The 27,170-nt window shown below is 43.0% G+C and overlaps 1 protein-coding gene across 1 annotated transcript in view; it reads left to right on the forward strand.

Annotated features, from left to right (window-relative positions):
- ITPR1 (inositol 1,4,5-trisphosphate receptor type 1) overlaps positions 1 to 27,170 on the forward strand; it is a 171,718-nt gene that overhangs the window by 134,310 nt on the left and 10,238 nt on the right. The window contains exons 50-60 of the mRNA XM_061362137.1: positions 184 to 306; positions 2,183 to 2,287; positions 3,131 to 3,323; positions 6,785 to 6,907; positions 10,515 to 10,690; positions 11,911 to 12,075; positions 13,599 to 13,794; positions 15,120 to 15,221; positions 16,903 to 17,042; positions 18,267 to 18,432; positions 19,209 to 19,369. Of these exons, the coding sequence (XP_061218121.1) occupies positions 184 to 306; positions 2,183 to 2,287; positions 3,131 to 3,323; positions 6,785 to 6,907; positions 10,515 to 10,690; positions 11,911 to 12,075; positions 13,599 to 13,794; positions 15,120 to 15,221; positions 16,903 to 17,042; positions 18,267 to 18,432; positions 19,209 to 19,369 (1,650 nt within the window). The remainder of the gene's footprint in view (positions 1 to 183; positions 307 to 2,182; positions 2,288 to 3,130; positions 3,324 to 6,784; positions 6,908 to 10,514; positions 10,691 to 11,910; positions 12,076 to 13,598; positions 13,795 to 15,119; positions 15,222 to 16,902; positions 17,043 to 18,266; positions 18,433 to 19,208; positions 19,370 to 27,170) is intronic.

Here is a 27,170-nt window from a genome sequence, read left to right on the forward strand (position 1 = left end):
AGGTCTCCTGTTTTACCCTAAGCCCACTTACCAACAAAATATGTTGATAAGCCCACGTTATTCCTCTTGAATCTATATGCTCATCTCCTTTCACCTCTGTAAGTGTGCCAAGTGTATACTGGCCTTATTAGATTCAGCCTTAGCCTGAGCCTCTCTTTACTGGCCTGTTTCTCTTTTTTCTAGGTGGAGGTGATAAAGAAGGCTTATCTGCAGGGAGAAGTAGAATTTGAGGATGGAGAGAATGGGGAAGATGTTGCAGCATCTCCGAGGAACGTGGGACACAACATATATATATTAGCTCATCAGGTAGAATTTCACCAACAGCTTCTGTAGCACCAAGTGTCACAAATTGAATAGCTAAAGGTCTGCTTTTCCCTGAAATTGTTTTAATGGTTCATCTCTGAGACAAACTCACTGCACATTCACTCTTTATCAGAGCAAATCCCAATCCTTAAAGGATCAGAAAAGTCAATGATACCAGAAAATTTTTGGCATTTTCATTTCCAATTGGAAGCAGGCAGGCTCTTGCCCAGGTTTCTGAAGATATGGTTCAAGTTCTGGGCAGTACTGCTCTGAGGAGCTACGTATTATCTTTCAGCTGTATCAAAGGCTACTTTATACTCCCAAAGAAATGATACAGATCAATTAAACTCTAGCAGAAATCTCCCTCTGCTTTTATGGTTCTTGCCACATTCTCTCTGTGTTGGTGCCAGTCAGGTTTGTTGTATTGATACAATGTGGTGTTTGAAAGGTAAAAGACCAAGGGAGAACAAATGCATCTATATCTACTTAATATATTGATGCTGCATAAATCATTCCATTAGAGTTCCTTTAGCGTCTGAGAAGAAAGATCATCACTGTGCTGTAAGATGAATTTAAAGCATCCAGAAGCATTTTTGGATCAGTGCTCTGTGCATCTGCTTTTCAGTTGATGCAGATTTTCTCCTCTGTCCCTGCCTAGATACATGTGTGATTAGCACACCTTTGAATTTGGGTAGATCGTAGAATAGTCAGGGTTGGAAAGGACCTTAAGATCATCTACTTCCAACCCCCTGCTATGGGCAGGGACTTCTCACAATAAACCATGTCACTCAAGGCTCTGTCCAACCTGGCCTTGAACACTGCTAGGGATGGAGCAGTTACCACTTCTTTGGGCAGCCTAGTCCAGTGCCTCACCACCCTCACAGTAAAGAACTTCTTCCTTATATCTCACCTGAACTTCTCGTGTTCAAGTGTAAACCCATTAGTGTGTCAGGGTCCCTCTGGATGGCATTCCTTCCCTCCAGCATATCAACTGAACCACACATCTTGGTGTCATCAACAAACTAGCTGAGGGCTCACTCAATCCCACTGTCCATGTCACTGACAAAGATGTTGAACAAGACTGATCTCAATACTGACCCATGAGGGACACCACTCTTTACATGTCTCCAGTTGGACATTGAGCCATTGACCACAACTCTTTGTGTGCGGCCATCCAGCCAGTTCTTTATCCACCGAGTGGTCCATCCATCAAATTAATGTCTCTCCAATTTAGAGACAAGGATGTCGTGTGGGACAGTGTCAAACGCTTTACACAAGTCCAAGTAGATGACATCAGCTGCTTTGCCCCTGTCCATCAGTTCTGTAGCCCCATCATAGAAGGCCACCAAATTGGTCAGGCAGGATTTCCCCTTAGTGAAGCCATGCTGGCTGTCACCAAGCACCTTGTTGATTTTCATGTGCCTTAGCATGCCTTCCAGGAGAATCTGCTCCAAGATTTTGCCTGGCACAGAGGTGAAACTGACTGGTCTGTAGTTTCCTGGGTCCTTCCATTTTCCTCTTCGTGAAAATGGGGGTTATATTTCCCTTTTTCCAGTCGCTAGGAACTTCACCTCATGTAGAAGGATAGACCAAATGTGAATGTTCAAGAAGTTTCCCAAGTGAGGCAAAGGGTGGGAGAGGATGGGTAAAAGAGGAGTACCACATGGATATTAAAAAAATACATATTTGAATCATTCTGACTTGCTCCCAAAATAGAGCTGCAGGGTGTCTGGTTGGAATAGAACAAGCCTTCTGTCAACTTTGCCCTTTCTTAGCAGCTGACTGCATACTATTTCTTTTCTTTTATGCCAAAAATCAGAAATTTAATATCAGAGAGACATCTGGTGTCTCCCACTCCCTTTGCATTCCTTTATTTCAGTTGGCTCGTCATAACAAAGAGCTGCAGAACATGCTGAAGCCGGGAGGTCAGATAGAGGGAGACGAGGCTCTGGAGTTTTACGCCAAGCACACGGCACAGATTGAGGTACAGGGAAAGCGGTGGCTGCCGGGAGGTGTGTGGGGGGAAATGATCTGCTGCGGAAGGAGCCGCTTGGAAGAGGAGCGGTGGAGTTGGACCCTGGTTGCATTAGATGTGATATTCTGGTTGCAGTGCCTACCTGTGTGTGTGTGGACACATCTCTGACATGAGAGTGTATGGGTACTTATTCTTTTATTTTAGTTTTTGACAGCCGCTGGGGGGGAGCTATTTTTGAGCTGTCATGTGTGGGCTTTAAGATGGAGCTGAGCAGAGCTCTGTTGGCAGGAGGAAGTGTAACTTCACTTCTGTTACATTTTGGCCAGTGCTATTGCTGAATCCATAAAGTTAGTGATAGCTTTTGCCATTCTTTCTGTATTAAAATGACAATTTGGCCTGACATACAATCTTAGATGCTTTTCAAAAGTAAAGCATGCACAAGCACAGAGATGTCACAAAACTCTCTAGTAGGCAATATAACTGTTATTCCTCATATTATTCCTTATACTTGCCGATGCAATTTGTGGCTAAAACTTACAAAGAATCTTGATTTGGGTGACCAGATTGCTCAGAAATTCAGCACAGCTTTGGTGCTGCATTTACTGGGCCCTTTGGAAATCCCACCTAAGAACAGCATTGCCAGGGTAAGACCACAGTACAAAAAATATCAGTCTTGGAGTTAAATGTAGGTCTGCTTTGAAGGTAAATTAAATGAAGTCTCTACCAGACTGCTGTTCTACAGAACTGTGTCCAAGTTTCTACATGTAACCAGTTTGAAAAAGGTGTGGGGAAACTCCAAGAAATAAAAGCATTTAAAAACTAGGAAGAACTTTAATTAAAGCTGCTGTTCAGATTGTCAGGTCAGACCGTACCATGGAGCAAATAGTCTTCCCTGTACCCAGTATCTGTGAGTTCCTCACAAAGGAGTCCAAGCTGCGGATATATTACACCACGGAGAGGGATGAGCAAGGCAGCAAGATCAATGACTTCTTCTTGAAATCAGAAGACCTCTTTAACGAGATGAACTGGCAAAAGAAATTGCGAGGTAGGTTGCTGTTGCCAGTGTGGTTGTGTGGAGTGTTACCAGCAGAGTGCTGAGGTCAGGTTTGCAGAGTTTGATTTGGTAGCAGATGGTTCCCCAGTGTGGCAGCAACCTTGATAATTGGTTGAAAGAGTCTGCTCTTCTACATGATGGCAATATGCTATAATGAAGTCAAGCTTAATGCAAGAGCAGTATGGACCACCTAGAGGGATCTAGGGGAGAAGGGTAAGAGGGATCAAAGATCATCTTTTTTAAGATCCATCAGGAAGGAACAAAGTTGTGGGGGCTATTTGAGATGTAGCTTAAATGAGAAAGAAGTCATTTGGTGGCAGGGAGAATTGGAGAGGACACAGCTGAAGAAAGCAATGATCTGTTTTCCTTCCCTGCACTTGGATACACTAAGCAGTTCCCTTGGATTGCAGGAGAGAGGCTGGGTAATACAGTATGGACTTACGGCATCTCCAACAATGGAAGTATTGAAGAACAGGTTAAACATGTATCTCCAGTAATAGTAAAAGTAGAATTTGTCCTTTCTTTGGGCAAGGAATAGACTGGCAGATGGGCTGATTAAGTCTATTCCAGCCCTGTGATGCTAAAATTTCTGAAAGCAAGTATTTTCAAGCACTTTTTTCCCTCTGAGGTTCCTACTGGCAGCTAGGAAAAGTTTTTAAATAAGATTTTAATCCATACAGTGCCACCACTTCCCCAGCAAAATTCCTAACTTATTTGCTTATTTTTTCTTTAATTGACTTCTTGTTTTGCTAAAGGAGAAATGTTGCACATGGGGCTCAGCTTCATTGAGCAGCCATGACTGGTTAGAATTTACCAACAATGGCCCTCTGAAATGTGAGAGATAAAGCAGTTATTTCCTGCTCAAGTCAGCATCTGCTATCTGATACCACTGTTGTTCCCCATGCTTGAATAGCTAAACTCCATTTACTACCACAGGAGCTCAGGCTGGTCCAGAACCGCCTCCTAGATCAAATGAGAGTGGACTTCTGCCATACAGCTGCATGCCAGTGCTTCTGGTTGTTGGGTTTTATGTGTGTGTGTATATGTGTATATATATTAATAGATCTTTTAGCAGAGAAGGCAGTTGTACTCATCCTATTTCAGATTTTCAGTCAGGTACAGATAAGACTGCCTGAAGCTTGGTCAGCTCTATTGAATTATTTTTCATGCATATGAATACTAAGTAGAGTGGAGCTGTTTCCACTGAGCAGTGGATTAGTACTTCTGACAGCATCAAAATCCACAGGAAGCTGCTTCCTAAAAATGACTTCTAAGAGATCTACAAGAAATACGGGAGTGTATAACATCCTATGCACACGGGCAGCTTTGACACCATCCATATAGTCTGTTAGATATTGTTGAGTTACTTTAATAGTCTTTGAGGCTATCTCCAGGCAAACTGTGAAGACATCCATAATTAACAACAGGCCACAAATTGATCAAGATCCACCTTTCTGAAAAGAAATACCAGAGTATTTATTTTTTCTTTAAGAAACTGGACTCATTTTGTCTGTCTCCTAATATTCTGGTCTTATTTGGCCAATTAAGTGATACTCTGTTTATATACATCTTAAATACAGGTCTGTGTTTTCAAGACGTGACCAGCTGGCAGTGCTCTGTGCTGCTCTCATGTGATACCACTTAAGACACCTTAGAAAACTCTTTATAAAGGCCTGTGGACTTCCCCCTTCAGCTTATGGTGCTAGCCCATAATCTGAGCACCATAACTCTCCCAAAGGTCTTAATTAAGAATTCAAATGAGCCTGCCAAAACCAGGCAAAAGTGCTACACCGGGCAGATAGTCTGTGCCCATCCCCAAAGGAAGGTTTAAATTTAAGTGTGGAACTTTATAACGACCATTTGTATAACAATTTCATACAAATTAATTCAATCTGCTTACAAATTCTTCCAGTTAATGTGAAACTGAGAACAGAAATGATACGGAAACCAGTGCATTGTATATCTGAAACACTGCTACATCACATTTTGAGGCTTAACATGTGCCTGGCTAATTAGGTGCAGTGAAGCCTGTATTCTTACAGTGACTGGGTACCTTTCTGTAGTCCTTTCCTTTGCATTCAGCTGTTCAGTACATTGGCTTTTCATGTGCATTTCAACTCAGTATAATGAGGCATTGTATAATTCTTCTAACCCTTTTTTTTTTTGCTTAGGATGCTAGAAGAGGTGATTTGCTGAAGGGATGTGGTGGTTACTGTGAGGCTTAGAATTGCAGCATTCATTAATTTACTCTTCAGCCCCAGAGTTTGCATTTTCATCTTTTCCCTAAATTTCACTGTGAGCTCCTTTACCTTTGCTCTCTGATACCTCTGTACACATTACCTCCTTCCAACAGGAGACAATATTGCTTCTATTTCTTCTTTGGGAGCATTTTTAATAGGTTATTATTTTTTTGCCACTCCAGATTTCAGGAGTACACAGTTTGCTGCAGAATAAGCCTGCAGGAGCTAAAATCAGGGGTATTTTGCCTTCAGGGCAGAGGGAATTGCTATAACACACCTTCTTGTCTGTCCTTGTCTTCTGGTCCGCGACCACTTTGCCTCTCTTCCCCCCCTCCCCGAGTCATCACTACAGAGATGCTGAGATTAACAACGATCGTGGAAAATGGAATGGTGTGTGGGGAAAAATAGATCTGCAGCCACCAAAAAAAAAAGCACTCTTTTTGCTTTCTGCACCTCTTGATTCTAGCTGCAGAGATTATTAAAATCAGGAGTCTTTTGGACAAGTATTTATGGGTACCATTAAGGATTTAAGATGTGCAGCTGTTTAACTGTGTGCTCACCTCTGTGCAGATGCGCTTATGTCCTTTGCCCACAGGGCAGATTCTAGGGCTACCTTGGTCTGTTATCAGCTTGCAGTAAGGTTGTCTTACTTGCTTAGCAGCTAGTCCTAAGCATTTTAGCTTTATTGCTATGCATTTTGGGTCTTAATTGTCTGCCTTGCCTGGTCTCCACTGAGTTTTTTCTGGCTTGCTGCAGCAGAAAAGAAGTTTGAAGGTGAGCAGCACCTCAGATGAGCTGCTGGCAGCAGTGTAACTTGGAGGGATGGGGCTGAATCTCACCACTACCACTGCTACCATGTACAAATCTTCCTCCTCCTGGTTGTTCTTTGTGTGCCTGAGTACAAAGTATACTATTGAGGGAACCTGAAGTCCTTGACCTCTGTGTTTCTGAACTTGTTCTCATGCTGCTGCTAGATCACGTTTGAAAATACTTCCCTTTTTAATGTGAGTCCTTTGCCATAAAGAGTTTCTAACTGGAAGTACCCCAAAGATAAAGAGTAGTCAAATAAACTTTAGCAGAAGCCATGAACATGACCACTGTTTGTGCTTTTGGGCAAACTGAAAATAAACTATGTTTGGTGGAGGTTAATTTTATCTATAGACCTCTTTTTTTAAATGCTCCATTGAAAACACTTATTTTTCTGTTTTGCAGCTCAACCTTTCCTATACTGGTGTGCTCGCAACATGTCCTTCTGGAGCAGTATCTCCTTTAACCTGGCCGTCCTTATGAACCTGCTCGTGGCATTTTTCTATCCATTCAAAGGAATTCGAGGAGGTACCAATATTTATCATACAAAAATATCTGAACAAATGAGGTATAATGAACCAAACTCTCTTCCCCATTGGTGTCTGCATCACTGTTTACTTCAGTAGAGACAGGAGAGTAGAAATTGGCCTTTTTTAATTGCCTTGATTTAAGTTGCACTTTTCTCTGACTTGCTTTTTCCTGAGGCGTTTTTAAGGAAAATATAGAGCCATGCTTCTTCCTAGGGGGAAAAATTATCCAAGACAGACATCCACCTTTAATGACTCGACTGTTCCACTTTGTTTTTGGGTTCTGTAATTAACTATTGAACTAAAAATACGAGAAATGTTAATTTGTTGTTTTCTTTGAGCTTGCATTTATTACTGTCATTTCCCAGGAAACTTTCATGGTTGCATAGCACGTCAGGAGGCCTCTGAGTGTTGGGGTGGGGAGAATGAGATTACTCTGACTTGGCAGATGAGGTGTGTGGGCACAAAGTGACCTGCCTCATGCCATTAGAAATTGATGGGTGATATGGAAAAAGAGCCCATTTCTCCTCTGTTACTGCCTTTCCTAGGAGCCCCTTCCTGTAGGAGCACTTGGAGCAGAGGTTTCCCTAGAGAGCAAGGAGGAGCGTACCTGCCTTGCCCTCTAGCTCAGGAGCAGCCTGCTGCTTCAAAGTGCCTTGCCATCAGTGGATGGCAGCTGTCATTTCTGCCATGAAAGATGGGTTAACATGAGTGGTTCGTGTGGGATTGCACAGTCTTGCTGTAAGAGAGCTCTTGGAAGCTGCTTTTGATCCAGATAATAGTGGATTTGTGTGACAGTGGTGGTTCTTGGAGCCAATTGGGTAAATACTCCCAGTGGAGTCCTGATGAAAGTCAGCTGTTCTTCCCTAGCTCCAGCCTCTCCCAAGAGATGCACCCCAGGGCAGGTTGAGAGGCAGAGTTGTGTCAGCAAGCATCAGGAATCTGGAGAAATGTTCTTGTGAATGCCTCTGTCATGTTTATCACTTGCAGAACTGGTGTAAAGGAAGTGTCTAGGTAGAAGCTTTTTCCACTTCTGTGTCAAATGGAGTAAATAAGAACCCCAGCAGTAAACCTCCTCCTGGAGAGGGTGATTCATGGTCAAGCCTGCCCTTCCCTCTCTTTGAGGTTTGTAGTGCAGCAGGGCTGGATAGATGCTTATGTTTTCCTATTGAACTTCCCTCGGCATCTGCCTCCTGGTTCGCTTGCTGCAGAACCCAAAGACAATGAAACTGAAAGATAGCAGTAGCCTGAACATAACAAAATTATCATCTGAGCCCTGTATGCGGCACAAAAGCCAGTTCATCCTTTTGCAGCTCACCAGTTAATTTAGATTGAGGAGAGCCATAGTTTTGTGTGAGTAGCACGTAACAGCAGCCTATGGTTACAGTGGGGTAAAGGCAGTGGGCATGGAAAACTTGGTTAAGGGGTTCTGCAGCGTGATAAAGCCTGTGAGAAGATATAGGGTATTTTAGACCATCTGAGAGGGGGAAGAGTATAGTTACCTTCTGCAACATCAGGCTGTGCGTACCTCTGCATGGCACCATGGACAACAGACCCTGGGACCACCTGGATCCCCTTCTGGCCAGCAGCTGGGTAGAGAGTTTTAACAAGCACAAAGAGCAACTGAATTTTCTGTCTCTAGTTTCAAAGATCACAAGATAAAATGTAAAGGTTTGTATTTATGGCTGTAGGAAAGCTGGTAATCAAATAAGTTCATTGAGATTGCACGTTGCATGACTGGGGGATCATTTGGCATTTTGAAGATGCCCTGCCCTACATATTCGAAATACCTTACCATTTTGATATAATCTCTTCCTCTACTAGTTACAATCAAAAATGAAAGATAAATACATGTGTATTTTATATTTAGCTTTAAAAAAAAGAGACTTCAGAACAGACCGTTTGGGGGAAGTTGTCAGTGTCTTGAATTGCTTAGACAGGGTGAACTGAGCAGCTGATCAGCATCTGACTGTAGCAGAAGCTGTAAAACTTCTTACTTGAGGAGCAGAAACAAAACTGGATGCCTGGAATTCAGTACCAGAATGGTGAGAATTCCAGGCAGGGAGAGCTTCCTATGGGTTACACGTTCCTCCTGCCCGCAGTCGTGTAATGGACTCCACGTGCTTGCAGCCAGGCTTTGACATGAGGTCGGGTGCAGACAGCTGGCTTGGCGAGTTTCATGTGCCAAGGGCAAACACTGCTCACAGTGCCCCTCTGTCCCCAGGAAGGAGAGACAAGCCCGTGCCCTGAGCCCCACTCTTCCCTGGCCCAGGTCCCACTAAGGGCTTTTTATATCACAGCATTGCGCTCCATGTGCTGATGAGCAGCTGGTGGTGTTGGGCCTTTCCAAGGTGGATGTTACAGGCACCAACTGAGGACTTTGTTAACTCTGGTTATTTTTGTAGGCCTGCTGGGAACTGCTGAAACTTGTGAAAGCAAAGATATTCATGTGCTGTGGATGGCTTTGTAATAGCTGGGATGTTCAGACACCAGTGCAGGTGTAGGCAGGATCCTTCAAGATCTGCTTCTCACGGCGATTCCCAAGTTATTCCTGAATAAGCTTCTACAAGTTTTTTCCTCTCCCATCTCTGTGCTGTTTGTCACTCCCACTTGGGTGACTCTGTTTCAAGCTTTTGCACCTTTTGCTGTTTGACAGCTCAAGTAGCACTGCTCTGGGACCCCAGACTCCCTTCAGACAGCAGAAACATCTGTTCAACTTTACGCTTATTAAGTTCTAATTTCCATCTATCCTCTGCTGTCTTTATTAATCTACAGTGATTTGAAACAAAATTAAATGGCTGCTCGTGGTAGTCAGATGAGAGCAGTGTTTCCTAAGCCGTCTGCATTTGGGCAGGGGGAGGAAAAGCCCTCGGTGAATACCTTGCTAATAAGACACAATAGTTCTCTCAGTATGTACTTGCAGAAGGGCTGCAGGGTGCTATGAAATTGGAGGGTCTTGCTTTTCTGTCTGTTGATGAACCAGTTGCTTGAAGAAAATTGTTTTTCTATCAGTTATAAGGAAGTGATGTCTTTTATATTCTGCATAAAGCCAGGGTAAATGGTATTTTTGGCTGAGTATTTTTTATGGCTCTTCCAGAGAAGTGTATTTTTAGCAACATGGGCTTGATGTTATGTAAGCAGACAGTCTCATGGGACAGTCTAAATAGAACCAGAAATAGCAGGAGATGACAAAAACTGGTATGAGGCTTTTGACCAAAAGCATAATAAGAGAATCTGTGAATCTGGACCTGGAGGAGTATGTTGTCTGTCTTCACCTACCTATTCAGTGCCTCTACAGAACACATTAGCTAAAATGCCTCTCCTTTTCAGCATGCAAGGTGTATAAGTAATGAACACTAAAATGAAGAATCCTATAATACTGACACTTACTATTTACATAATGCTTTAATAACAAGTTTGTAATTAAAATCTGCTCAAGGCATCGGCTCAGATGTTCCACTTGCTGCTTTGAAATCAGTGATGTCTGAACATGAGGCTTAATGATGCTCCACCAAAGATAAAATGGCATTTATTTGGTTATTTTGGTTTGGATTTGTTTGGTTACAGGAAGCACTGAAATGGGTTTTGTTCTTTCCTCTCCACCCTAGGTACACTGGAGCCCCACTTGTCAGGCTTGCTGTGGACAGCGATGCTGATATCTCTGGCCATCGTTATAGCTCTTCCTAAGCCCCACGGCATCCGAGCCCTAATCGCTTCTACAATATTACGACTAATATTTTCAATTGGTTTACAACCGACTTTGTTTCTTCTGGGTGCATTCAACGTAAGAACCAAGGGGGCTTTTTTGAAGTTCTCTTGCATCTTACCTAAGAGTTACCTGCAGAAATAGCCTGGGACATTGTGGTGGAACTGGGGGGAGGACTAATTCCCTCTTGTTTCTAGCACAAGTGCTTGGTGTTGTTTATTTAATCATGGTTGCCCAGGCTGGAGATCTCTGAGGTTTCAGTGAGTTCTGCTCCAGTCTAGAATCAGTTCTCACCCCAGCCAGAAACGTAAAGAAGTTTCTGTGACCCTGAAGTACTCGGTTATTCAGCCATTCAGTGACTAAGCTGCAGTATTTACGGAGTTGTGTAAGATTCACTAAACAATGCATTTCCCAAATGGCTGTTTGCAGTCTACCTGCCAGCTGAAAGCTAACACTAAGCAGTTTTGTGACAGTAATGTGTGGACTGAGCATGTAAGCTGAGCCACCAGAGAACTTCATTAATGCTCAAACCCGGATACTTGTGGTCTCTTGTGGCAAGTGAGCCAAAAAGGTTTCTCTGACTGAGTCAGCAGGAGCTGTGCAAAGATGCAGCTTCTCAAAGTCCTTACCTTTATTACAAAGTGCCCAGGTTTCAAATGCATCATTTAGTAGCACTCCTTGTCTTCAAAAGATGTCACTGAGTGCTGTGTACTACAGTCAGAACTGCACTGCGAGCATGGTGGTGGTTACTGGTAATTGTAACATTTAGCAGCTTCCAGGTAAGTTAAAGGCAACGTTCCTTTGGCATTGGTGGCCAGTGTTACACAGGAGGATTACTGGGTGCGTGATCCAAGAGTGATTTGCTGAGGCAATCTGGAGTTCTTGCTTATTAGCAAGCAGTACAGGGTGTATCAGAAATGTCAGGGTTGCTGTAGGCTAGAGATGCTTAGTGCCACGCTTAGAACAGGAGTAGTTTGGGTTGAGTTTTTGGTTTTTAGTAAAGTGTAACACTGACACCAGGGAACTTTCTTCTTTAAATCTTAGTCTCGATGCCTTTGACAAGAAGCTGGAGGCAGGAGTTGGTGCACACATTGTATTGGACATGTGCAGTTTCTGTTCTGGCGCTCTAACCCAGCTCTGCAGAAAGAGCACCAGAGAACAGAGCTTTGTGTCATAGACAGTCCAGCATGGTTGTTGATGTCATCGTGGAGCCGAGTTACCTTCAGCTTTGAAAAATTGCCTTTTTTTCTTCCTGCAAGCCCCATGTTGTAACTAATTTATGGTTAATCTTTCCTTAGGTCTGTAATAAAATCATTTTTCTGATGAGTTTTGTGGGTAACTGTGGAACCTTCACTAGAGGATACAAGGCAATGATCATGGATGTCGAGTTTCTTTATCACCTGCTGTACCTTCTGATTTGTGCTCTGGGGCTCTTCGTACATGAATTCTTTTATAGCTTGTTGGTAGGTATTCGCTTTGCTCTCAGAATGTTTTGCTGTCTGTGTGTTTGTAAAGTCCCATCGCAGGCTTATCTAGAAGTGTCAGACACCACTTGCTTTCTGTTCTGCTACTGGAAAATGATTGCACAGGCACTCTTAAGAGCCGTACACTGGAGATTTTGCTTGGGAGAGGTTACAGTGGGAGGCTACAGGACTCCTGCCGCATCTTTTCTTCCTGATTTGTACAGACAAGCAGAGACTTTTTTTTGTTCTTAAGTACATTATACAAGATGTGTTCAAGGGTAAAATTAGTTAAAATGCTCATTACAGTAAACGTGTGTGCTGTTGCAGTGAAGGTATTTAGCATTTCCCTGTGTGCTTTAGTTCTCAGGACTTCAAAGGCACAGGTTTCCAAGGTTGGATGTATTGCTTGTGACCCTGCTCTGATGTCCAAGATAATAAAACAATTTAAAATGTTCTGACTCTTAAGTAATATCAGTACTTAGTGAAGGCTTAAGCCTTCTTAAAGTCATATAAGCTCCTGCATGAGGACAAAAGAAGGCATGAACAAATCTAGCCACAGAAATGTTAGCTGAACAGGAGGCACTTTTGGAGTTGCCACAGTATGAATAAGAGGTGCACAGTCTTTAAGATGGTTTACTCTGTTATTGTCAACAGTGGTAACATAGTGTCCATGCTTTTTGAGTAGCTGGTTAACTTTGGAGTGTCTCCTCAGCTGCAGCTAGATTCCAGACCTCACACGACTGACACAGATGCCTGGCATATGTGTTTTTTCTGTTTGGGATGGAATTCATCTTGCACAGCACAATACTTCTAAGAATAAGTACAGAAGGAGTATATCTAGCATTGGTGGAGAAAATGTGTCATTTTTAAAGCAAATCTTAAATCCCATTCAGAACACTATTTTTACCCTGTTGTTTAATGCTCTGGTACCCAAATTGGTTATTATCTCTATTCATGTAGGTCTAATTTAACAAATACCTGTTCTCTCATTGTCAACCAGCATAGCCAGCAACCTGCCTGGGCTGTGCTGATGGACTGATGCAGACCCAGGGGAGTGAGAAATGAAGGAAAAATCTGTATAGAAATTTAAACAAAGAATTTGGGCAAAAAATATTTCTCCGTTAGTTATACACTGAAGATGTAAAGGAAATGGCTAATTGCATTTTGAAATGAGCTACACTGGGATGGTGATGGGGCAGATAGTACAATAAAAAAAGATAAACAGTTTGTGTTAGCAGCTTTATGTTTAAAGGTAAAGTCAAAAAAAACAGCACTGCGTCAGCTACTAAGGAGAAAAATGACTACTACTGCTGAACCCAGGACATGGACCCCATCTCCTTTGTCTCCTATGTTTTATTTTGCTAACGCGTTACATTTCAGATGGGGGGGGTGGCAAAAGAGAAGTACTTTAAATGCTTTCTAAAACATCAGATTGGAATTGTTATGCCAACACGTAGTGTGCCACCAGCGGTGTTGGTAGCCCACGTGAGAAACAGCCTTTGCTTTTGTTCGTTGTCCCCCAGCTCTTTGACTTGGTGTACAGAGAGGAGACCTTGCTGAATGTCATCAAGAGCGTCACTCGCAATGGGCGTTCCATCATCCTGACTGCTGTTCTCGCTCTCATCTTGGTCTACCTGTTCTCCATAGTGGGGTACCTCTTCTTCAAAGATGACTTTATCCTGGAGGTAGACAAGCTCCCTAATGAAACATTACTGCCAGGTTGGTACCAGCAACTCATTTCAACATACTTATTCCAAAGTAATGGGCTCTTGTTCCATGGAGTGTGCTGAGTGTCTTCCAGTCTTCCACCTCTTGCAAGATTACTGATTACCTCACCAGTTTGAGAGTTTATTTCTCACAACGGGCACTATTTAAATAGAAAATAAAATGTTTAGAAACCCCAAACTGATTGGAGCAAATGAATACCCCAGTGTTTTCACCAAGTGTTGCAGTCTGCTGCAGCACAAAGAGGGAAGGAGAGGAGGAACAACCCCAGGAGAGAGCCTTTGGGCTCTTCTGCAGACGGTTGAAATTTGTCCCCTCACTGTTTGCTAAAACATTTGAGATTATCTAATTCAGCTACACCTACTCCCTCCCCCAGTTTAATTACAAGCAGACGTTAGGTAGGCCATTGTGGAGAAGGCTCTGCACTGGGGAAGTTCAGTTCTGCCTCAATTTGCCAGATACTGGATGCTTACATTGGCTTTTAATTGTGGGGTTTAGTTTCAGCATAACAGAAGCTAGTATTTTATCTGAAGTAGCAGAGTGAATATAAATGAAGGGCATCAAAGAGATGCTCCTGTGAAGCAGAGGTTTCTCTGTCTCTGGTTCACTCATGTTTATAGATAGTATTAATCTCCCTCAAATACTTGCTAATGTTTAAACTCCACAGCAGGCTTCTCTGTGCTGATCTTAGGTTGCTTATTGTAAGTTAAAACTTGGAGCTTTTTCTACCCTACAGTATCGAGCAGCTAACTCAGTGGGTAGGAAGCACAAAATGAAATTTGTTAGAGGAGGGTTTGGGGTTTTTTTTCTCTGACACTTGAGCTATTCAGACAAACAGTATTTCACATGACCCTATTTTTTTAACTTTACTGCCAACCCTGTGAGAGACCCAAACCTCACTGACCTTGTTATTTCATGTTTCCATGAGTCTGGAGAAATGCCAAAGACTTACTACTATGTGGCACTAGGTTTGTTTGGATACCTGCGAGGCTGAAAAGCAAGTTTCTCAAAACCCTGAAAATTCACTGTGCGCTAGGACATAGTATTTTTGGAACAATTTCAGTTACTTTCTCAGCTTTGGAGCTGGTGCAAAATAAATGCACAACTTTGGTCTTTAATTCATAGAAGTAAGAATTCTGCTTGAATTTAAAATCATTGAATGTGTAAATCGGAAAGCACTGTGCCCTTCTAAACTCCAGGGTAATACACTATTATATCTGGCTATTAACTGCACACAGAATATAACGGGGTACCTTAATAGCTGAGTAGTCTTCCAAAATGTTAAACTATCCATTTGATTCATCACCTTCTGTTTTTAGATCGCACAGAACCAGGTGAGACCATGACTGGGGAGTTCCTCTATTCAGATGTATGCAAAGCGGGTAGCAGTGAGAACTGTTCTTCAATCATTCCTTCAGACCGTGAGTATCTGCTGTTGAATTCATAACTCACACCCTGAGTCTTCACCATTTTTCTACTTAAGCATCTTATATTAAAAAAATACTAATTTTGTCTAAAATCCCAATTAAAATAAATTTGGGAATAAAACTGTCATGAGACTACCTGACTTAAAATAGGATTCTTTTAGGCCAACAGCTTAAATAACATTTGTTACATGAAGTGATTACAATGGAGAAACAACACTGAACCATACTTTGATAAAAACTGTCATACTCTTTAATTTTCTACATCAATTTGAGAAGGAAGTGATGTAGTTTACCTCTTTACAAAGTCTATTATTTTAAAACATTAGGCTGTTAAATGTGATCTCTGAGGATAATACCCTGTGAAATATGGAGCAGAACATCATTTATTGTCATTTATTGTACCTAGCTAACTAAGGAAACTGTTTTTAGTATCATCACAGGAAGTACGCCATGGATTAAGTAGACAGGGTAGGTTTGGGGGGTTTGAGATCAAAAAGTACATGTGAGAGATAACTTGTAGCATAATTGCCAGCCTCAGATTGGGCATTGACATATTTCAGTTTTATTTTCCAGAAAATGTAATTTACTTCTTATTTAATTTATGATGCTGGCTGTGAGAGCCAGACAGAACATCACTGTTTCTCTTAGAAGTGGAGCTCTTACATGGTCAAATGTTTCAAAGGTCAATAATGGCCACAAGCCCATGCTTGCAAGAGGAGATGGCTCTGTTTTGCTCAAGTGTCCTCTTTCATAAACTAAGATTCAACAGTGATACAGGAACAGGTGCTTTATTCATCTCTAGGAGGAGTGTGCTGCTTTGTCTTTACACACTCTGGCTGCAGAAAGGAACACACCAGAGGTGTTTGTATATCATAAATAATTAACCTGATACTGGGGTCTTACATGGGCAGGGATATTCATGATGCCCATATCTTTGGCATTTTCTCTACCATCTTGGGGTTTGGCTATTTCTGGGTTGCACGGGGCTTTGGGCCTTTCTGAGGCTGCCCGTGGGAAGGTGGGATCAGCTCAGGAGCATTTTTTTATGATCAAATGCAAGTCATGAGACTTTTAATGGGTACAGGGAGAGCGTATGAGATTAGGTAATTAATTCTAGCAGTTCTCCAACTGAAACAGTGAAGTTGGAGGCTTCAGCCAAATGAAGAGAGGGTCAAAAAAACTGTTACTTTTTTAGCAAAATGCTGTTTCCATAAGCAGTGATATTTTAGCCATTTGAAAAATACAAGTCGAAGTTGCCATTTTGAGTGCAGCCCAAAGGCTGTGCAATCTGTTAGGCACCAGGGGAGAGTGTAAGAGGCAACACTTTGTCCTCTGAGCTGTCAAAAAGCTATGATTCTGTATAAACAGGCATCTGGTGATCTGAGCTATGCATGCGAACAGAAATGGAAAGAGATATTTAACCAAGTCAAAGACAGCAGTTCAAGCACAAAAGAAAACTCTGCTGGTGGGAAGAAGAGGGTGGGCTGCAGCCAGGGCAGAGATACCTGCTCTGGAGATCAGCTCTTGGTGAGAGCTAAGGAGATTTGCAACACTGGCTGGAAATCTGGCCAATTTTGCGAAGAGGGGAGAGAGCATAACCAGCAAAGAGTGGAGAGGATGGTTTAAAACTGATCTTCTTGCCTTTGAAACGTGTCTTTGCTTGCTGTGTTAATAGAACTGATTGCTGAAGAAATGGAGGAAGAGAATAAAGAGCATACGTGCGAGACGTTACTGATGTGCATTGTTACTGTACTGAGTCATGGGCTCAGGAGTGGGGGTGGAGTAGGTGATGTGCTCAGGAAACCATCCAAAGAGGTAAATTATCACTGAATGGGGGTGGAAGAGTGATAACCATGGAGGGCTGGGGATGGAGTTCTGGGGGATATGTGTATACACTCCCTTTAAACAGATGTAGGATACCTTGCAACTGCAAGGGACCATACTTGCAGTTTAATGTATAGTAGCACATTAAACAGCAGCTAGTTCTACCCATCCTTATTTTAGGGCTTTTTTGGGCTGTCCAGAATGGGGCCCAAAAGAACAGAAATGGGGTAGGCAACAGTCTGTGCTTTGGGAGTTCAGGATCTGAAGAAATAAGTACAAGGTAATGAAGCAGTAACATGAGGCAGCAGGATGGAAATGCAGTGGTAGCTGATACCCTGCTAGAGTTTCTATGGGGAGCATCCCTTAGAAATGGTAAGATGTGTACAATGGAATGATAAGAGGAACCGAGACAGGTTTGGAGCTGGGACTGTGGGAAGGAAGGAAGAATGTTGTTTGGAGCCATCATCAAAAAGTGAGGACCAGTCAAAGCAGAGGGGATGTTTCATAATACTCAAAGCTGCCCATATAGCTGCTGCTTTAGTTGTTTGTGCCCATTCCTCAGAACCACGTTAGGGCCAAAGAAGCAGTCTTAGTCAGAGTGAATGCAGTTTCAAAGTGTTTCCTAATAATTAGCTTTATTTTCATCTTAAAATGGGTTGAAAGCTGCAGAATTCTTAATAAATGTTTGGCATCTGGCTGGCAGGATGATTCTGAAAACAGGGGTTAAGTATTTGGGTATTCAGGCCTGCAACAAATATGCAGTGGGTACCAGGAAGTTCAACTTCATGTCCACATCCATGCTTGTTAACAGAAATGAAATTAATACTGTTAAATTCCAGTTAAAGACTTTATGGTCAACACTGATGCTATATTGATACGTAAGCAGTTGAATGTAAGCATGTAATTTGATTGGGCTTGCAGGGTGGGGATGAGAATAGATTCCAGTATGAGTGAGAAAGAAGAGGACAGACTTGGACAGCAGAAAGAGCAACTCTAGAGATTGCTTACTGATAGCTGACTAATTTGGCTTTTCTTTCAGTAATCTTGCATTTTAGTTTCAGGTAATGTTTCGAGTTGTTGGAGAGCATCAGAAATGGGGACTCTAAAGGGAGGGGTTGTGGGGCATCGTGCTCTGCTGAACAGAAAGGCATGGTGAGGGCTAGATGTTGCATGTATTCATTTGGGTTGTTAATTCTTAAAATATGTACCTTGCAGGAACCTCTCTTTGCTGCTAGAGTGATATATGACCTGTTATTCTTCTTCATGGTCATCATTATTGTCCTTAACCTGATTTTTGGTGTGATCATTGACACTTTCGCTGATTTAAGGAGTGAAAAACAGAAGAAAGAAGAAATTCTAAAAACTACTTGCTTTATTTGTGGTAAGTATAGAAACACTCTTAAGAATAAGGGGTTACTCTGTCAAAGTCACTGATAGCTGCAAACTCTCGTGAAATAGGAGTCTTGAATTACTGGTTGCTCCTACCTTGCATTCCTCAGCTAGTTGATAATGGGTACCATGCACACTGGGGCTTGGCAGCAGAAAGAGATGGGGAATTCATGCTCAGTATGCCATTTTTCCTCAAACCTTTAGTTTCTGTTTCTCCTGTGCTTCAAAGAATAGTTTCCTATTGGAATGGGAGAGATTTTCATAAACGTTTGTTTTTTCCAAGGGTGCAGAGTCTTGACTAGCGCCTGTGAAAGTTAATTCCCAATCTACTGATGGGATAAAACTGCTGAGCTTTTGAGGCTGGTGTAGTTGAATGTCATGCAGAAGTTGCATAACACACAGACTGACAGAAGTAACCTTTGGAAATTTGTGGCAAAGCAAATGCTGCTTTTGGTATTATTTTGCCTAAAAATAGGAGATGAGTTATGAAATCCATCAGACTGATTGCATATGAGGTAGCTACCTTTTTTTTTTAACCAAAAGCCTTACATTACTTATAGTAAGTGTGAGCAGTACTTATGCTTCTTTCCTCTTCTTGCTACACTGGGGGCATTTGTTAGAGAGTTTGTCGCTATTATTCAGTGTTTATTTAAGAATGATTGTCACTTTGAAGTGCAGCAGACTGTAGAAACAAGTTTTGTTCTTACAGCTCGTTTCCTTAGTACCAGTTTGTAAATACTAAGAGTTATATATGTGTCACTCTTGTAGGTTTGGAAAGAGATAAGTTTGATAACAAGACAGTCACATTTGAAGAGCACATTAAAGAAGAGCACAATATGTGGCATTATTTATGCTTTATTGTGCTAGTGAAAGTAAAAGATTCTACAGAATATACAGGACCAGAAAGTTACGTGGCAGAAATGATCAAGGTGAGTTTGGAGTTTTGTTTTGGGTTTTTCTCCTCTAGATTAGACCAATCTACTGGCACATTTGGTAAATGTAATACTCTGTATTTTATTTATTTTGTAAGCAAATACTTAGACTTTTTCTACAATAATAAGCTTAATCCAGTGCCTTTCCTTTTAGAAGCATCTTCTAAAGATGTACTAAAGCTGTACTTGGCAGGGTAACTCGATAAGAGACGCTGCATTGCTGGCAGCACATTGCAGCCTGCTGCGGGTGGTGCAGCGGGGCACTTGTGAGAGCCGACATGAGCTGCAGTACCGCAGTCACACAGGGGTCTGTGGCTGTGTACCTGCAGCGTCTCAGCCTCCCAGACTCTCCCATGTGTGTGCTGAAGTGGATGGCAGTGAGCAGGGACAGCTAGGATGTCTCTGTGGTTTTAAATCAGGTGAAGAGAAGCTGTTTTCAAAACCAGTGTTTAAGGGAGAACACTTTCAAGCTGGTGGAAGTGTCTGAAATGTAACAGGTTAAAACCTGCCCCAGCATAAGTATGTTTGACTGACTGGTAGGATTTGTTGTCATATGATTTTAGCATATTATTGTAAAAAACCCTAAAATTAATATCTACTCAATTGTAAGGCTTTTTAATGAGAGAATTAAGAGCCTTGTCTCTGCCAAGATGCAGGTTCAGAGCTCCTGGAATTAGATCCTAAACCCCAATTACTAATTTGTGTATCTTCTGGCTGGTTAGCAAAAGCTGTTTCTGATTTATAACACTGAATTAGCTATTTCTTTATTTGCCTTCAGGTGAATAAACAGCTGGATACTTTTCTTACTTGTCTCTTTTTTGCAATGGAGGTATGACCTACCTTTAAGCGGGCGATTTGCTGTGGCCCAGTCAATGTGTAAATCCCACCACCATCTCTTAGAGGTTAAACATGTTACTTCGGGGTCACTAAAGTGTATGTTCTAGTTCTGGATTTCTGCCTCTGTAATGAGGGCTTAAAGAAATCTTGTGAGCAGTCACCTGACAGAGGATTAGCACAGTGAGATAACTCAGTACATCACTGCTGCTTTCTGGTCTGACTGATTATATTGCTCCCTTTATTTATCCCACGGCAGAAAGTATTACTTCAGGGGGAAGCCCTGTACTCTTTAGAGTGTTTCTGCTTCTAAAAGATGACTTTGTGTTAAAACTTGTTTAAAAGAGAAAAGTTTCAATTAACAAACAATGTAGTAACTGTTTCAGATTAGCAGTTCAAACTGGGTAAGAACCAAGCACTAGGCACTGAGTGTGCTTGCAGTAAGCACAAAACCTGGAGATCTTTCATTATAATTCCCATTCGCAGAAGTGTCAGCAAGGGCTAATTACTGTGTGTTGAATGGGAATATGGGTAGATTATGGATAGACCAAGTGTCTCATGCAGATGCAATTTTATGTAACTGTATGCTCTAGGTAGAGGTTTGGAGCATGTCTTGTAGTTGGTGGTTTTTCTGCATTTCATGAGCCAGTTTTAAATTGAGCACTGACAGCAGGGTCTTACTGCAGTGCTGCTGAAAGCGTGGTGTAACTGCCTGAGCCACGGAATAGGAAGTTAATTTGCTTTGCACATCAGTGGTGTGCCACAATCCAGCACAGGCATGACTGGGGCAGCTCAGGCTGCTGCTGCCCTGACACTGAATTCTCAGTAAGCATTGAGATGTCTACATACACCTTAGGACTGATCTGGCAAAGCTTACTCTGAAAATTAGAAGCATCCTTTAATATTAAAAACGTTATTTTTGTGCCCTAGAACATCTGAGTGTAAAACATGATGAATGTATTTCTCTGCCAAGCCTGTTTTAAATACTTCTGTAAGAGTCATAAATCCTCTTTTCTGCCTAAGATATATCTAGGGGTAACTTAGTTCATGATTCATCTTTTACTCAAGCCTTCTGTCTTTGTGCTGTGAATCTAGAATGCAAAAGGAAAGCCCTAAATGTGTGAGTGGTTCCAAAGATTGAGGTTTATCTTCTGGAGGGGATGGTTTATTCTGGATTTGTACAGAGGGTGAATGGGAATCTGCAGTTGTTTAATGGCTGCAGCTACCAGGTTCTCCAGGAAAGCCTTCTTGTGTCACCGTTACATGTAAAAGGGATTTTCTCCCCACATTTTCAGTCTGAAGGTGGCACTCTAACATCTTTGATAATGACAGAGATGGGGCATGTCTTTTCCAGGGGCTGTTGTATGGTGCCATTGTTCAACTGCAATTTATACCCGTTTTTAGTAGTCGAGGGTAGGAAGCATAATGTGCTCCAAATCATATTGTGATGACAGAATACACCTCAGATACGCTTCACCCTTGCTCCGACTCCCAACAATATATCTTTAAAAAACTTGGATTTCTGCCTCTGGCAATAGTAAAAAAATAAGTAAATTTAAAAAAAACCAGTGCCTCTGCCATTTTTATTTGTAGGTTGTCCAACAGTACAGAACACTGAGAAAAAGAAATTTAGGACACCAAAAATTAGATCCATCACTGGCTTGGGAGGTGCAGCCAGTGCTGCTGGTACAGTGCTTTAAAGATATTTTAAGTAGTAGTATCAGAAGAATCCTGGGCAACTTCACTTACACCAGTCAGTGAATATTCAGAAGCTTTAAGAGTGATCTTGAATTTTGATGTTTTCTTGTCTAAAAATACTGTGTGTAGAAAGGCAATTTTTGAGGATATCCACTGTACTGGGTATGACAGAGCTGAGTCTTACCCATAGAACTCATCTGGTACTCTGCAGGGATCTGACCCAGCATAAAAAGAAATTGTAGCCTTGAAAATCAGTTATTAACTACAATTCTTTAGTGAATTTTGTGTTTCTTCATAGATAGAAGCTCATTAAGTTGAAAGGCAGCATGCAGAAAAGAAGTTAAACTTGGAAACAGAGCTTAGTGTTTAGAAGTACTTTGAGCACTGTAAGCCTGATCAAAATAACGATTAAAGTGATCTGACAAAATAAAACCTAATAGACTGTACTAGCAGTACTGATTTGTAATTGTAACCTCCATAACGTTTTTCTGATACAAATTAGGGATGTATTGCTTCTTGTGATCTCAGACTCTCAGGTTTTGTTCAAGTTCCCTGTGTTCATGGAGCTGCATGGGGAAGCCGGGCTGCAGTGGTTGTATAGCTGCAAGTTCAGACTTCTGATAGGAGTCCTGGATTTTATCACCAGCTTTTCCCCCTGTAAAACAGGGATAATGCTCACTTTCATCAGTAAGGTGAGCATGTGCCTGCTGTCATATATGATGTAAAACTTGGGATATCTTAAGAATCTTTGCTGGGAATTGCTGGAGCAATGCAAGGGGGGAAATGAATTGCTGGTTCTGTTTGATGTAGAAGCTGAGCTTGCGTACACACCCGGGCTGCTGCAGTGACTCACCCCCTGTCCTCAGGTCCTCACCAGCACTGGTGAGGCTGATAACCCCAGGGATTTTAGGAGATGGCAAACAAAGCTTGCCATGAAGCAGCTCACCTTGGAAATGCTATCTTGAACCACCTCCTAATATCTGTTTAATAGCACAGACAGTACTGTAGGATGAGAGAAAACATCTAGTGGTAATAGGGATAGTCTTTAATTCTTGGTGTGTATAAAGCCCTCCTGATGACCTGATGTTCATCTGGCTAAATCGCTGTAGATGTGCACTTCAGATAGCACAGCTTCGAGATGGATCAATGTCTTTTCAAAGTGTTTATCTGGGAGGTATGCTAATGGTGCTGCAGAGCAGGTAGTCCTGTGCCTCCTGCCTTTCCCAGGAACAAAGGCACACGGTTCAGCTGCTGCGTGGCTTTGTAGTCACCAGGGAAGATCAGGTGATGTCTGAATAATTCCATGTGTGTAGGAGGTGGAGGGGATCCACTTATCGTGTTGGCCAGACACTGACATCCACACCCAAGTGACTAATGTGAACTCGGTGCAACTCCCTACAGATTAGTTCGTTTAAATGTCTTACCTACCCATCCTGTCTTGAGAATTCCTTCTGATGTTTTCTGCATTTGCCTGCAGTTACTGTGGCAGCCTCGCTAGCACCAGCCCCATCAGCACAGCTGTCACTGAGTGTTGGCAAAGGTCTGCTACAAACAGCTGTTTGCAGGCATTTATAATATGTCAAAATTCTCACTCTGAAGCCGGAGACATCAAAAACCACATGTACACTTTGGGTTACTGTGCATTCATAAGCTATTGTGCATGCAGCTGCAGTGTGCTGCCACTTACATGGACAAATATTTGCATACACAACTCTTGCATACCCCAGTACAGGTATCCGCGTGTACACCTTCACGCCAGTGTTTGAGCAGCGCAGTCAAGAGCTGCGTGGCTGTGGCTGATTTTGTGCACGCACATGTGCATGCTGAAAATAAAGGCTTGTTTGGGAAAGCTCTTAGCACAAAGCTTCCTAAGGAGCTCTTGCAGTTTCCACAGGCTTTCAGTGCACCAAGCGGATCCATGCCATTAACCTTTATTACACAAGCGAGGCAGAGAGGTGTGAGGTGTTGCCCAAGCTCACATGTCCAGATCGAGAGCACCGAGTCCTGAACCTTCAAGTGAATTGTGTTGTCATTTGAAAATGAACCATTTGTAAAGAAGAGCAATGGTGCAGATACCCTTAAAGGAATTTGGAATGAAAATGAAGGCTGAAGATTTCCTTTTGCGCCCTAATTAACCTCTTTGTGCAAACCTGGAGACTTAAATATATTACTGGGTATTTTTCCTCTCTATATAGAGCTACACGCTGCACCATAAAAGGAAGGCATTTCTTATTACTGGTTTTGAGTGTCCAGTGTAGCCTGTAACTTCTACCAAGATGTAGCCTCCCTGTAAGTAAAGGCAAGGCGTCATTGGTGTGGGGTTTTAAAAGTTACATTCTTCCAGAAGTGTAAGTTTTCAACTTGAAACCTCTCCTATGGAGTTAAACACCCAGGCATGATTGTCACTGTGCTCTGAAACCCAGCAGGAATGTGTGATTCATGACCTGCCCGAGGCTCACTTGATGATGGCTTTGAGGGTTACTGTGTCCCCAGGCTCTATATTGAATATAATTCAGTGGGAGATGGCCAACACTGGTTTTGAGCTGCAGCACCTATAGAAATAACAAGTAACAGGCTATGATGCTTCAAACTCGGAGCTTTTCAAAAGGGGCTTAATGATTCCAGCATTGGCAAAAGATGTGTATACAGCTGAAATTATAGCCTGGGAAATTACTAAAACTTACTTACATGGTATGTAATTTGTGCCTGGAAATCCTATACTTTGGGGCAAAATCAAATCAGAAAAGTTGTCATATCCATGCTTAGGAAACTAATGCTAAGATGCAGAAGAGAGTGGCCCATATAAGTAATTGGTGTGTAGCTGTTGGGTTATAGATGAGGACAATGGGTTTGAGGGCTCCCAGTCACACTGATGCTGAGCACAAGCTGGGAGATGAGGACTGAGGGAGGTCAGGATCTGAACTGGAGCTGATGGTGCTTAATTTGGTGGTATCTTCCCAACAAGCTGCATCTTGAGACACCTTACCAGAGTTAGCCAATATAATTACAGGGTTAAACAATAAGTAATAGCAGAGGCAGAGAAGAGCCAAGAGGTGTGTTTGGCAGAAGGCCCTTGGCCGCTGGAAATACTGTGTCATAGGCACGGGTACCGAGCTTTGCATTCAGATAGCAAAGCAACTCGTTCCACCCTTGAAATCGGCGTTACAGCGTAAACCAGAAGCTGCACGGGGGGGAAATGGTTGGTCAACCTCATCTTCCCCACACAGCGGTAGCATGCTCTGCCCTCTGGATGTGTGCAAGCTGTCATGCCCTGCAGGCATGCTGCAGAAAAAACTTCCTGTTGCTGCCGTTCACCTTAAGTGGCCAAGTCCTTGTTTTTCCCTGATAAACCACCTGGGCAGGCATCTGTGCTGGGAATATCGGGCTAGCATGCCCATTGACGAGCCAAAGGTTTCACTCTGGCTGAGCGTGTGGCAGAAAAAGGGCCTGGGTGGATGAAAACAAGCAAAGGCTTCAGCCCAATTCTGTGTAATGGTTTGTTTGCATAACGTGTTGGGATTTGGGTGGATCCCAAAGCAGTTTGCAGGGTGGGTGCCGTGTCCTTATCCCGGGGCACCGATGGTGTGCACTGGGGAGAGAAGGGGAAGTTTTCCAACTGGAAGCCATGGAGGGTGACGCACTGGGGAGAACGAACCGCTCAGTCTGTAGTGCTGGCCAGGGCAGAAAGCCCCGTGGGGCCGTCCATGTGTGCCGAGGAGGTGGCCTGGGGCTGGGGCGAGGCAGCCGTACCCTGAGTCATTGCTGCCGCCTCCTCCGGTCCCCGGAGCCCATGGTGACCCCATGCCACAGAGCGCTCTGCAGGCTGCCTGGCCATGCCGGATGCGTTGTGCAAGAGTAGGTGGGTAACTGCAACCATCACCACCAGCAGCTGTTAGCTCAGCCTTTGCATGCTTAATTGTTTTGTCCTGCCCAACTGATCGTGGTACAACAGGTCCTGTTTAAAATGTAGATGCAAACAGCCACAAGTGGGTTGCTGCAGAGAGGTGGCACTGTCCCTGTAGGAGTAAGGAGACTGCCTTCAGGGGTTCCCACCAGGGCCATCCACCTCAGTCACACTAAGCTGGGTGATGCTTGGTGAGGTAAACGCAGCACTCGGCTCAAGTGAGTCATCTGCAGCAGAGCTGTCATAGGGACGTATGGGAGGGTCATTTTATGTAGGGGCATGGACATCTTCCACCTTTGGGAATAGTGTCTGTCTTCCAAGTTCCCTGCTCTGCACCAGTGAAAAAGACACTTGTTTAATCTGTGGCAACAGTGAAAAAGGAGGTTTTTATACCATTAACCTTCTATCTTCAGCCTGCTGTTTAAAGACAGTGCACTTAGAGATTTGGAAATACTCTTACTGTAGAGAGGGGAGTGCTGTTTTTTATGGGGAGGGGACAAGTGCAGCTTGGTGTGGAAGAAGTGATGCTGAGCCCTTTGCAGAATAGAGAGGGAACCTGACGTGGGGCTTTTTCCAGGAAGCACAAGAAAGAACCAAGAGGAGTTTAATCTTGCCACAAACACACACAAAAATGAGTTTTCACAGCGCTTCACAAAGCTGTTTATTAGCTGTATGGGTATGATTTTTAACAATACATGACAGAAACTGAAATTTGCTGCCACATTCCCCTACTAAGCAATGGCTGCTGGGCAGCCTTCCAAGGGCAGGCTATGGGGATTTATTCTGACGAGCACTGAATTAGCCCTTCAGCACCCCATAAATATTAGGCTCAGGGGTAGCTGAGTAAATGGAGACCCAGAAGAGGAGCGTGGTGGCTTCTCTGGGGTGGCTGGAGGTGAGGACGAGCCCCGGTCGCTGCCGTTAGCAGCTGCCTCCCGCCCGAGGAGCGGAGCTAATGCATCTCTTGGCACGGCTCGCATTGAGGTTGCCTCAGAAACCTTTCTTAGAATAAACTCTTTGGCAGAAGCAGGGAGGAGCAGGCGCTTCTCAGAATGAATTGCATCTGCATCATGCAGCGCCGCTTCCTCGTTTTCAAATTTCCAGTTGTGGACGGTCAGCATCGCCCCCATGTCTGAGATTTAATGATGCTTGCTTTACAACAGGGACTTTTCCAACTTTACCTAGAAAAAGAGCTAACCCGAAACCCAGCACTTGCGGTTAGCCAGCTTCCGTCAGTGGCTTTACTCACTTCGTCTGTTGAAGCAGAGGAAGCTGCGACTGTGACGGGAAGAGGGAGCTGACTGCACACCAGGATCCCAGTGCCTCTGCTTGCAGGAGCACCACAGCAGACAGTGCATAACT

This window comes from Neopsephotus bourkii, unplaced genomic scaffold (assembly GCF_033783945.1).
Source record: "Neopsephotus bourkii isolate Nb327-2 ecotype Australia unplaced genomic scaffold, CSIRO-AGI_Nbou_v1 NB_1080, whole genome shotgun sequence".
NCBI classification, from domain to species: domain Eukaryota; kingdom Metazoa; phylum Chordata; class Aves; order Psittaciformes; family Psittacidae; genus Neopsephotus; species Neopsephotus bourkii.